This window comes from Schistocerca nitens, chromosome 2 (assembly GCF_023898315.1).
Source record: "Schistocerca nitens isolate TAMUIC-IGC-003100 chromosome 2, iqSchNite1.1, whole genome shotgun sequence".
Taxonomy (NCBI): domain Eukaryota; kingdom Metazoa; phylum Arthropoda; class Insecta; order Orthoptera; family Acrididae; genus Schistocerca; species Schistocerca nitens.
Genome location: NC_064615.1, coordinates 767,034,595 through 767,047,524, shown reverse-complemented (window position 1 = coordinate 767,047,524; position 12,930 = coordinate 767,034,595). Strand labels below are relative to the sequence as shown.

Genomic DNA, 12,930 nt, shown 5'->3' with positions numbered 1-12,930 from the left:
CAGTAGAAGTTTACTACATTTTCTCATTCCATTTTTAACTAATGACATTCACTTTTTATGTGCTGCAATATTTTTTTTAATTACAAATATTACTCTGGATAATTAAAGTTTTTCCAACTGTGAAAATGTGCTCCAGAGTATAACATGTTCAGGTATCTAGGAACACATATTTAGTGCAATTTAAAAGCATTGCAATCAAGAAAATCTTGTCGGTACTGGATTTAGTCACCTACTGTACACCAATAATCAGTAAGTGAAATCAAATAAAGCAAAAATATTATCAAAAAACAACTGCAAGTTAGATATGTTTTGGAATCGAAGCTATTGCGAACTGACACAAATTTCTATTTTCAAGACAAGTAAAACAGTTAAAGCAATAAAGAAACTAAGTTCATTTACAAATATCACATATTACATGAAAAGAAGATCTTTTGTTTCTCGGTACAAGATGGTTCACAACCAACAAAGTATGGTTTAATCAACCATATGTTATATAAGTAGTTCTAAAAACATGTAGAATACTACTTGCCACAAAAGTCTCTAAGTGAAGAATTAACAAGATATTCCAAAAAACTTTAACATAATGTACAGCACTTAAATGTGTAAAAATAAATGTTGCAAAAAACACTACCTCATGTGTAACAACAACAAAAACTGTAGAAAATAGTGGAAACTTCTAAACTTTTGATGTTGGGCTCTACTGCACATTCCTTCATGTGATTCTAAAATCAATCACTAGGCTGAAGCACTTACATACCAAACACCACTCTCCTCCATCTCTGTATAATAAAGATAATATTGCAATTTAATAACTGCAACTTTCAATACATTATGTCCTATTTGAAAGTAGTAACATTTTAAGAAACATGTGCTCCTGCACAATATTATTGATTGCAATCTGCTTAAAGAAGAGCATTATACCATGGTGGTAAAATCAACAATGAACTCATTCTACCAAGAACCTAGATAAAACTCTAAAATGAGTTCAAAAATTAAGCTTCAGTTAGTAATGACAACTAACATTATATTAGCATGTATTTCTGCATTGACCTTTTTGCAGAAATAGAATTAAGTATTACCTGGAGTATACAGCCCTGGAATGGTTCTCTGAAGGCTAACTGTTGTTGGTAAAGGGGATCCAATGTTCTTCTCGCAGTTGCAGTTTTTGCTTTAGCGATACACTTCTTTCCACTAACAAGGTAGACTTTGACATAGGGTGCTGAAACAATTAAAAAGTTTAAATATCTCAAATTATATACATCTAAACACTCATATTTCTTCTGAAATTTTCCAATTTTGAATGCTGTCAAAAATTTTATACTTGATGAATAGTAATGATAATAATTGTATTTACATACATCATTGATTAAAGCAATGTACTAAATATAGTTATAATTTAATTATTTACACATGAGTAAGCTAATACTGGTCATCACACAACCTAACAGGCAAAATTCATGATTTCTCTGGCCTTGCAAAATGCAAAAAAGGTAAAACTAAAATAATGATGGTTTAGCTACTTCATAAAGAAGTAGGGTTGACTTCATTACTGTAATGACAGAAATTACTGCTGCAGAAGTAAGAGTCAATATTACTGGCATTTTTTATTAGTCTAGATATACAAGCTATACTGAGTGAAAACAGAAGTGTGAAAAGATGACAAATGTAGTCTTTGGTATCAGTGTACATTCTGGGGTGAGCAGCTAGAATTGTGTGCTAATGCTGATTTACAATTTAGTTCCTTTCTCCTTTTCCCTAGAAATGTAAAGACTGAATGGATTTTTCTGAAGTGATAACTCACAATATGCTATGTATCAGTGTGTAGATGCTTTGAGTGAAAGTCATCAATCACATAACAAAGAATTTTGTCTCCAGATCATAGTACCAAATGTATATGGATTCACAAGTGGTAGATAAAGAACAAATATATTTGATCCTTGTGTTTAGTAAAGATAATGACAAATATTTCTTACTTATTTGTCTGTATTCAAATTAGAAGAAGAAAAAGGCAATAAAATTGTTATTTACGAATATTCCATGACATTGGTATGGGAGATCAATAAAATAAAATACACATACATAAATGACAATATCTGCCAATTTACAAATTAATATTCCTTGTATTGCTTTTCACTGCCAAGAAATTCAGTATATTAGACACCGTATTTTTGGCAGCAAGATACATCACTGCAAAATTACCATGAGTGTTATTAACTGCAAGAAATTCTATGATTACTAATTTTCTTTCAAATGTGGCAAATGGAAAAATAAGACTATTAATGTATACATAATGTTCCTGGACAGGAGCAATGGATGTCTGGTGTTTCATGCATCTAGAGAGAAAATGCAATTAGAGAGAAAAAGAATATCCTTTCAATACATGACAATGAATGGGGACAATAATGGGAAACAGAAACAGATTCAGTTAAATAGTTATGTGTTACACTGACAATGTTTACAGTATTTCATTATGAGTGAAAAGTACCAACTGATTTACAAATACACACACACACACACACACACACACACACACAGAGAGAGAGAGAGAGAGAGAGAGAGAGAGAGAGAGAGAGGGGGGGGGGAGGAGGACGAGCTGGAGGAGGGGGGTGATGTTACCTATTCTAGATTTCATTTATGTAACAGAATTATATTTCAAGTAAAATTATTTCAGTTTACTTATACTTTCTCTGTAAGAGTAAGTTTATGTAGGATTATGTTCTGAATATAAGATATGATTTTTATTCTTAGTTTTGTATTTAGGAATGCTACTATTGCTTTCAGATTGTAATCTTACAACATAACAAATGTTATGTGTGAATACTGTTACTACATCTATCTGTTTAAACTACTGTGCCAAAAGTGATATGGAAATTAACAAATTAAGTAATTTTTACTGAAGAATAGATATAAGAAATGGTGTAATCATGTCAGTGAAAAATTATTTATGACTGAACCATCACTAGTAGTCATTGAAATGTAAATCATATTTTTGCTCAAAAATTGATAGTTATATTTAATATGGGCTGACAAATGTAAAAGTAGTAATGAATAAAAATAGGGAAGGAAATTACAGTTTTAAAGGGTCTTCAAACTAAGATTTCACATTGGTAGAAGAAACACTACAGCACTGTAGACGATGATGGGAACTGAAGATGTTAAGACACAAATTTACAGAATAATAAACAGGTGAAAAAAGTACAGTGGAAATGCAAAAGATGTTTCATCCTAAACAAATTAAGATAAGTATTTTCTTCCCAAATGAACATGTGAATAAAAACATGACAAAGTTAAACTATGATGACTAAATTTGGTCTAATGTTGATGTGGTTCTTCCTGAGTATAGGAAGAAACAGAGCAGTTGAATATAATACATCCTACCAAAGCAAATCTGCAAACCGGGATGGACAAAAAGAATTTGGTATTATTAAGACAATTAGCAATAAGCTGTTCATAACATGAAGCATTTATTCTCCACGAAAATAGCTGATATGCAGTTTTCTTCAGTTGTACTTTTTGAGGTAAGTAAGGCATTTATAAGAGGCAACTAAAGTACTTGAGTAACTCTGAAGATGTTTGGCAGTTGTAGAGCTGCAGTATCTATTCAAGTAGTTAACTACATGTGGACAGATGTCCAAAAGTTTCATTGATAAATGTGTTGACAGTGCTGACAGATACTACACTGACAATACCAGTTGTAATGGCATTCACTCCTGCTGATGTTGTATATTGTTTGGTGACATTCCAGTATCACATATTATTGATTAACAACCTTCATACTAAATGCCAGTGTTGACTGTGATGTGGTGACATGCTAAGGAACACTATGATTATGACCGCATAATTTAATTTAAATTTGAAAGAAACTGTCTAAAAATCTATTTGCAACCAAAAAATAAAGATTTTTCTATTTTTATTCAATGAAATATAGTAATTTAAATTTGCATGTCACATAGTGACAGCATGTATAGCTTCCAGGGTAATAGCTAGAGTGAACAGACCTTATAACATTATCCTACAAGACCTTGCTATGTTGGTACTGCAAACACCTGAAAGCAAAGGGACACTACAGCTATTATATTTATAAATAACATACAGCTGTACTATGTGGTTTAATGAAGATGAATTTGTCTTGGATAAAATATTTGGGATGTAAAATTGTCCCTTATTTGCGTCTGTGAGTGGTATCTACACCGGAGAATGTCGTCATCAGGTGTCACAAAACTGCCGTTAGTGGAAGCACAAGAGTGGGGAATGCTACATCCGACAGTAGGTTAGGCAGATTACAGAATTTAAAAATGCAAACATACAGACTGGAGTCAGATTCAATGGAAATTAGTTAAGTATGGTTGTATGAAGAAAAGGGCTACTGCTCAAATTATTACAGGGTTATCAAGACAAAACAAAACAAGTATAACACAGAAGTAGGTCTAATAATAAATAAGAAAAAAGGAATGTGGATGAGCTACTATGAACAGTATAATCATAGCCAACCTAGATCCAAAGGCAACACCCATTACTAGTTTATAAGTTCTAATAGCCATTGTGATATAGTTCCATAATCAATTAGCAATTACTGAGTCAAAGTCAATCACAGCACCTACAACAGGCACTTCAACCCTAATCTAAATTGCTATTACACAGTTCCGTTTTTTATACATGAGACATGTGTATAACAACAGCACAACATTATGGTTGCTTGCTTATTCCATAGACACCATACAGTTCACCTATTACCCCAACCTAAATTGCTATTACATAATTATTTTTTATACATAAGACATGTGTATAGCAACAGCACAACATTGAGGTTGTTTGCTGATTCCTTAGACACCATACGATTCTCCTAAAATTGTATTTTAGGATTAGTGTAAGAAATCCACGTCTCACAGGCTGAAACCAGTTAAATTCATCACCTCTCATTTTTCTACCATGAACTGAAGATTATAACACCTACAGATCATAACAGGATAATAGGTTTCATGCAAGACCTACTCATTTGGCTAATTCCAACATGGTGTTACATATTAACAAAAGCGGTTATGCTCAATATTGAAAGTCAATTATATGACTGCTATCAGTGTAACATTCATTCAGCTGATGACAGAGGAGCAAAGAGCATGTTTTACACATACTACTATGATGCAAATGCATCAGGTGAATTAATATGAATAAAATATTAGTCATAATATTAAATCCTCCATAACTTTGGAAATAATCAGACTTGCAAAATCTAAGACCAGTTTTGGAATCAGCACAAAAATTCCTTCAATATGTGGCATTTTCCCCCTCATTTCACAGTTGCTTTAAATTGTATAAAATTCCATTTATTTTATTCTGCTAAGATGACAGAATGGGATCTGGAAGCAACAGTTGACTCAGATATTATTGCTAACACATTTGCATACATCATGGTTAATTCTGCCTTCAGGCAGCTTAATTCTATTATGAAGTACATATTTATAATTTTTTTTTTTTTGAGAGCTCACATCCCTTCAACTGGTGGGGAGAGACATCCTAATACAAAAAATTCTGAGCAATGCCAGAAGGCAGATCAGTGTGGGTTGATGTTGAAGTAAGCTGGTGAGACCAACACTGCCTGTTTTTTTGTGAATGCCTTTCAAAAGTAGGTTGGCAACAGAGCAAAAACACACCCGATGTCTGCTGTTCTTATGAACTCTGACTGTGAACAGTGTTTACATAACAAGCATTGTAGTATGAATCCTGATTCAGACATATTAATATTTACCTAGCACAAGTGAAGTCTGGGAGCAAACTCCTGAATGGATTGCAGCCAGTTTAATTCACTGTGTTATTGATGAAATAAAAAAGTTGAATTTGTTATGCCGATTGAATAGTGGGTCCAGAATTAAGTTTTTACTGACTCTGAGTGAAAAAACAACATACCATGCAGATGAAGAAGAGATTGAAAAAATGTGTGAATAAAGGAATAATTCATAGAAAGAAATAATTCATAATGTTAAAGTACATGAGAATTAAATTATAATGGGGAATTGGAATTCAATAACAGGAAAAGGCAGAATTGAAAATAGTGGGTGAACACATACTGAGGAAAAGAATGAAAGGGGAAGCCACCTTGTGCAGTTTTGCACACAGTGCAATTAAACCATTGCAGAAACTTGGTATGAGAATCATAAAAGATGGATGTGCATATGAAAGATACCTAGTGAAACAAGAAGGTTACAGATTGATTATATAGTGACAAAAACAAATTTTGAAACAAGATTTGAAACTGCAATACATTTCCTGGCTCAGATGTGAATACTGGTCATAATTGCAGATCATAATTGAAGAAACTGCAGAAAGGTATGAAATTAAAGAAATGGAATGTGGATAAGTTGAAAGAACATGGTTTTCTGTTAGTTTCAAAGGGAGCACTGGACAAAAGTTGACTGAGACAGGAGAAAGGAATATAATACAGGTCAAATGGGTAGCTTTGAGAGAAGGAATAGCAAAGACAGTAGAGGAATAGCTAGGTAAAAATACAAGGCCCTTAGAAATCCCAGGATAGAGCATGAGATACCTACTCGAATTTGTATTGCAACAATCATATATGGGTGTAGTAGTGGGAGTCTGATTGGTGTATTTCATCAGAGCTGGCAGCAGGTGAACACAGGGTACTGTCACTGTAATTATTCAACAAGGGCAGTGCCTTGTTGCGAGGCAGGTTAGATTGTTGAAACAGCAAACTTTGTTATACTGAATAGCTAGTGCAGCAAGGGACAAGGTAGATTTCCACACTGAGAGTGGCAGTGGTGTTTTAGGATAAGAAGCTGGTAGTAGTGCATATGCACAACAAGCATGTATTGCCCACTATAGGCACTGGACATTTTTATTATGAAGTTATTCTCAGTCTTGCAACCCTACCAGGTCAACAGGGCTGTGGCAGATGAGGTTGCCACAATGACCTGCAGTTCTTGGCTGCAGCCCCTGGATGTAGTGCCACAGCACAGCTGGCCATCCCAATAGTGTGGCTGAGTCCTGCCCAGGGGCAGTGGTCACTCCCCGTGTGTACTAGCCACCTACAACAGTCGCATGACAGGCACCTCATTGTGGTGGGGGTCCAATGAAGTGACCCACGTGGGCACTGCCCGGGCTGGAGCAGATACAATGCCATCAAGTACACCCTGCTGGCAAGGGGCTGTGCACCCAGCTCACATAATGACACCATCAGTACTCCACAGAGTAGCTGCATCAGCATTGTGGGATGTGCAGAAGACCAGCCAACCAGAATTCAGCAGCCAGACACTGACCTGATGCGCTATGCCGTGCAGATGCTTCAAGACAGAACTTGTTTCATTTGGAGCTGCCTTTCATTGGAGTTTCCTGAGCTCTCATCTCACTTTCACCACCAGTTCACATCATCCTGGCTCACAGCTGCCCCACCCTCCTGGGGGGAGAGGGGGGAAGGGGGTGCTATAAATTGATCAAAGGAGAAAATATAAAATTGCAGCAACTGAAGAAAGCAGAAGGGAAAACAGACATCTAAAAAAATGGTACAAATATGAAGAGAAAATGGGTAATGCAGCTATGAATAGACAAGATATGCAAATTTGTAGAAGCATGCATAACCAGGGGAATAATAGATGCCACCTATAGGTAAATTTAAGAGACCTTTGGCGAAAAGAGAAGCTCATGTATGAATATTAGGAGCTCAGGTGGCAAGTCATTATTAAGAAACAATGGGAAGGCTGAAGATGAAAGAAATATACAGAATGTCTGTACATAGGAAATAAATCTGAAGACAGTATTATGAAAAGGAAAGAGGAAGTAGATAAAAATGAGTTAGGAGATAGGACACTGCGACAAGAACTTTACAGGACACCTAATGTGGAACAAGGCGCTTGGAGTGGGTGACATTCTCTCAGAATTATTAAGATACTTTGGAGAAGACACCATGACAAAATCATTCGATCTGCTATGAAAGAGACTCCAGACAGGTGAAAAACCCTCAAAATTAAGGAAGATTGTTATAATTCCAACTTCAAAGAAGGTTGATGCTGATGGGTGTGAAAGCTCCAAAACTAAAGCTGAATAGGGTAAAATGTTCTTACAAAAACATCAGTTAAATAAGTCACGGTAGCAAAACACTGACATGAATTATTTATGAAAGAATGGAAAGACAGGTAGAAGGTGACCTCAAGTTTGGGTTCCAGAGAAATGTTGGAACACAGGAGGCAAAACTAACCCTTTCATTTATGGTAGAATACAGACTGAAGAGGAGCACAACTTCCCTTACATTATTCACATGTTTATTCAGCTTGTTGGAGGCTATCACTTGCTACCATGTTCAATATATCATTTTCGAAAACCTAAAAATCAACAGAAAGTTACACAAGTAGCATTAAATTTGTTGGTTTACAAAAAGTTTTAACAGTCAGGTTACCTTCCATTCAGAAGGCTGTTGCACACAGCGACTATTATTGACTTGCAAGTAATAGATTTCAGCTACCAGTCATCCTTTTTAAGTTTCATTGGCAGATCTAGATTTCAACTAGAAACTAGCCATTCTCAATGCACAATCATTTTTGATCAATGCATGTAATGCCTGTTGGTCAGGTTTCATCCACAGTTCATTGAATACTGGTAGATGGCTAGTGCACATGGGGAGTGAGTATTCAATGAACTGTGGATGAAGCCCGACCAACAGGCATTACATGCATTGATCAAAAATGATAGTGCATTGAGAATGGCTAGTTTCTAGCTGAAATCTAGATCTGCCAATAAAACTTAAAAAGGATGACTGATAGCTGAAATCTATTATTTACAAGTTTTAACAGTGTTGGTTGGAGACCATTCTTTGAAATTATCAAGATAGCAGGGACAAAAAGTTATCTAAAACTTGTACATAAAACCAGACTGCTGTCAATGAACATAAAAGTGAGGTAGTAGTTGAGAAAGGAGTGGGGTAAAAGTCTAGCCTCTGCTCAATGTAATTTACTCTGTACATCTTGCAGGCAGTGAAGGAAACCAAGGCAATAAGGTCCTAAGGCTGTGGAAAAAGAAATAAAAATCTTGAGGTTTACTAGTGACATTGTAATTCTTTCAGAGACAGTAAAAGGCTCAGAAGAGCAGCTAAATAAAATCTTGAAGCAAGTTATGAGATGAACATGGTTAATGGACTGTAGTCAGATTGAATCAGACAATATTGAGGGAAATAGGTCTGGGAGTAAGATGCTAAAAGTAGTAGAAGGATTTTGCTGTTTTGGCAGCAATATAAATGATGATAGCCAAAGTAGAAAGGATATAAAATGTGGACTGTCTGTAAAAAGACAAGCATAACTGAAAGAAAAGGAATTTGTTAACATCAAACATAAATTTAACTGTTAATGAGTTTTTTCTAAAGATATATTTCTGGAATGTAATCTTATGTGGATGTGAAAGGTGGATAATGAACAGTACAAGTACGAAGAGAATAAAACATTTTGAAAAGATTTAGACAAGATGTCTGTACAGTGCATAAAGTGGCAATTGACTGTACATGATTAAAAGTGTGAATTGATCCACGTGAGTACTAAATGGAATCTGTTAAATTTTGGTTACACAATAAATCATAGAAATCTAAAGGCAGTCAATTCAGCTAAATACCTAGGAAAAACAATTACTAACAACTTAAACTTGCACAATCAATATATAATGTTGTGGGAAAAGTGAACCAAAGACCACTTTTTATTGGCAGAACACTTAGAAGATGCCATAAATTCAGTTAGAAGACTGCCCACACTATACTGGTACACCCTCTGCTGAAGTATTTCTGTGCGGTATAAGATCCTTGCCTGATAGGATTGATGGAGAACATCGAAAACATTCAAACATGAAATAGGGGAGAGAGTGGCAAGGCTTAAAACAAAGTCATTTTTTGATGCATCAAGATATTTCAAGAAATTTCAGTCTCCAACTCTCTCATCTGAAGGAGAAAATATTTTCCTGACACCCACCTAGATAGGGAGAAATGATGACTGTAATAAAATAAGAGAAATCAGTACCTGCAGAGAGAGATTAAAAGTTTCTGCTTTTTACCATACACTATTCAAGACTGGAGTGGTAGAGAAAGTAGTTACTGGACTGGACTAACTAAAAAGGTAGTGGTCACATTAATGTGACTTGACTAATTAAAATGTATATGGTATTTTGTAACAATACCTTGGTAAATATGTGTGAATGATCATAACAATTACTTTATATGACAGTTTAAAAATATTAATGTTTCTTGACATCACAGGTAAACTTACCGAGAGTCATTCATTCACTCCCTGAATCCATTCACTCCTTGATTCATACATCTTGTTCCATAAATTCCATCATGAAGGAGAATCTTCACATAAGTGCATCAAGTCAAGCTATACATTAATAGGCAGAAGTGGCCACTGCACATTACTTTGCCTACTTTCAAGTGTACTAGTAACAACAATGTTAGAAAGCGAACACTTTCCTGACACAGGGTTATTAAATTGAAAAAAAAAAAAAGGATATAATTATTAATAGACTAAATATTTAGAGCCTTGTAAATGGAGGATAGTTTCATTCCAGAATTACAACACTAAATAAGTAAATGATAATAATTTGTCATTTAGATTATCAACACTGAAATAGTACGAAATTAGTACACATCAGCAAAAAGTAAGTAACTGAGCAACTAGTAATGCCCTTTTCAGAAGGGTACAGCCATTGCTATGTATATTTCCCACTAAACTTACTCTCTACTAATAATTGCACCTAATAATAATTTTCAGTTTCATTTGGATTGTGATTTACACAGCTGCATTATAAGACAGAAAAACATATCCCTATAGATTGGACCTCATTGCATAGGATTCAGAGAGGAGATCTTTATACTGGAGTGAGGTCTTCAGCAAACTCCCATTATAATTAACAATGTTGTGATGTTAATTTTGAGCTGTTAAGTTGACTTTAACCTCGGCTATTTAAAATAGCTGAGAAATCAGCACCAGTGGGAATGATGATAGTGACAATGCTACCATATTAAATTTGGTTTGAGCAAGCACAATATTTTGTAGCAGTTCAGTAACAATTAATTATGAATGTAGTTTCTGAGGGGTGCATCTCTTTGTCATAGCATACCTTTGAATATTTCTCATACACTGTTCTAGTTAAATCCATTGATTTGTGACGGTATTTTTCCTTTTTAATAAGAGATTACCACAAGATGATACTTGTACCTTTATTACTACTATATCCTCAGCTCTAAAGTAATCTAAAAAAGTTTCGTGGCTAGGTTGTTAATGAAACTTAGTTTGCTATTTTCATGTTCCATGGATCATTTGCATGAATTTATCTATTTATTTATTTATTTTTTTTGAGAAAAGAACATAAACATATGTGTTAGCAGTTGCTGCCCACCACCTTTCACACAATTCAATAGTACAAATTCTTCTACAGAAAAGAAGGAGTTGTCAAGCAGAAACATTTTCAGTTTGTTTTCAAATTTTACTTTTCTGTCTGCCAATCATTTTATATTACTCGATAAGTGAACAGAAATTGCTGTGGGAGCATTGTGTGTGCCCATTTTTGTGCTAAGGACAACCTTTTTGTGGTGTAATGAATGTAATTTTCTCTTCTGGTATTGTACATATGTGCAGCATTGCTCCTTACGAACTACAGTGGACTATTTACAACAAACTTCATGTGGGAATAAATATACTTTGTCTACAAGACAATAACGGATGAGCACCACATAGTATTTTTACAGCACATTTTTGAACAATGAAGACTTTCTTTCTTAAAGATGAGTTACCCCAGAACATTATTCCATATGGCATTACTGTATGAAAATATGCAAAATATATCAATTTATTGATTAGTCTCTCCTGAAGATTTGCAATGATTCTAAGTGCCAATGTGGCTGACATAAGTTGTTTTAGAAGTTTCAAAGTGTGTTTTTTGCAGTTTAAAGTCTCAGAAATATGGACACTTAGGAATTTTCAAGTATGCATCCTATTTATTATTTCCTCACCATGTGTGACACTTACCATCGGTGCAGTACTGCTAGATTTGCAGAACAGAATAAGTTGCATCTCTTTAAAATTAAGAGGTTGATGATTTGCAGAAAACCAATCAATTATACTTTTAAGAACACTGTTTACCATTTCTTCTGTTGCTATATGTATGCATGCTTGGATTGATTACAACAGTACAGTCATCCACAAAAAGAACTGACTTTTCTTATTGTATATTAGACAAAAGATCATTTGCAATGATTGTAAGTGCTGGATTGGATGAAACACATTGTTTTAGGATTTTCAAAAAGAGCTGTTTTCAGTTTAAAGTCACATCAATGTGGATACCTAAGAATTTTGGAGTATCCACCCTGTTTACTATTTCTTCACCATGCATGAAAATTATCATTGATGTAATACCACTATATTTTCAGCCAGAATATGTTGTGTCTTTTTAAAATTAATAGTGAGACCACTCACAAAAAATAGGTCAATGATAAATTAAGAATACTGTTTAACATTTTTGCTCTTGCTGTATGTACTCTTGGATTGATTACAATAGCAGAGTCAGGCTTGAAAAGAATTCTGCTTATTATATATGATGGAAGATCTTTTCCATAGGTTGTTGTTGTGGTTTTCAGTCCAGAGACTGGTTTGATACAGCTCTCAATGCTACTCTATCCTGTGCAAGCTTCTTCATCTCCAAGTACCTACTGGAACCTATATCCTTTTGAATCTACTTAGTGTATTCATCTCTTGGTCTCCCTCTACTATTTTTACCCTCCACGCTGCCCTCCAATACTAAATTGGTGATTCCTTGATGCCTCAGAATCAACCGATCCCTTCTTCTAGTCAACCTGTGATGCAAATTTCTGTTCTCCCAAATTCTATTCAGTACCTCCTCATTAGTTATGTGATCTACCCATCTAATCTTCAGCAGTCTTCTGTAACACCA

At 34.7% G+C, this 12,930-nt stretch overlaps 1 protein-coding gene across 1 annotated transcript in view; it reads right to left on the bottom strand.

Annotated features, from left to right (window-relative positions):
- Nucleotides 1-12,930, bottom strand: part of LOC126237003 (regulating synaptic membrane exocytosis protein 2) — a 1,236,422-nt gene that overhangs the window by 194,548 nt on the left and 1,028,944 nt on the right. The window contains exon 23 of the mRNA XM_049946727.1: nucleotides 1,080-1,219. Within this exon, the coding sequence (XP_049802684.1) occupies nucleotides 1,080-1,219 (140 nt within the window). The remainder of the gene's footprint in view (nucleotides 1-1,079; nucleotides 1,220-12,930) is intronic.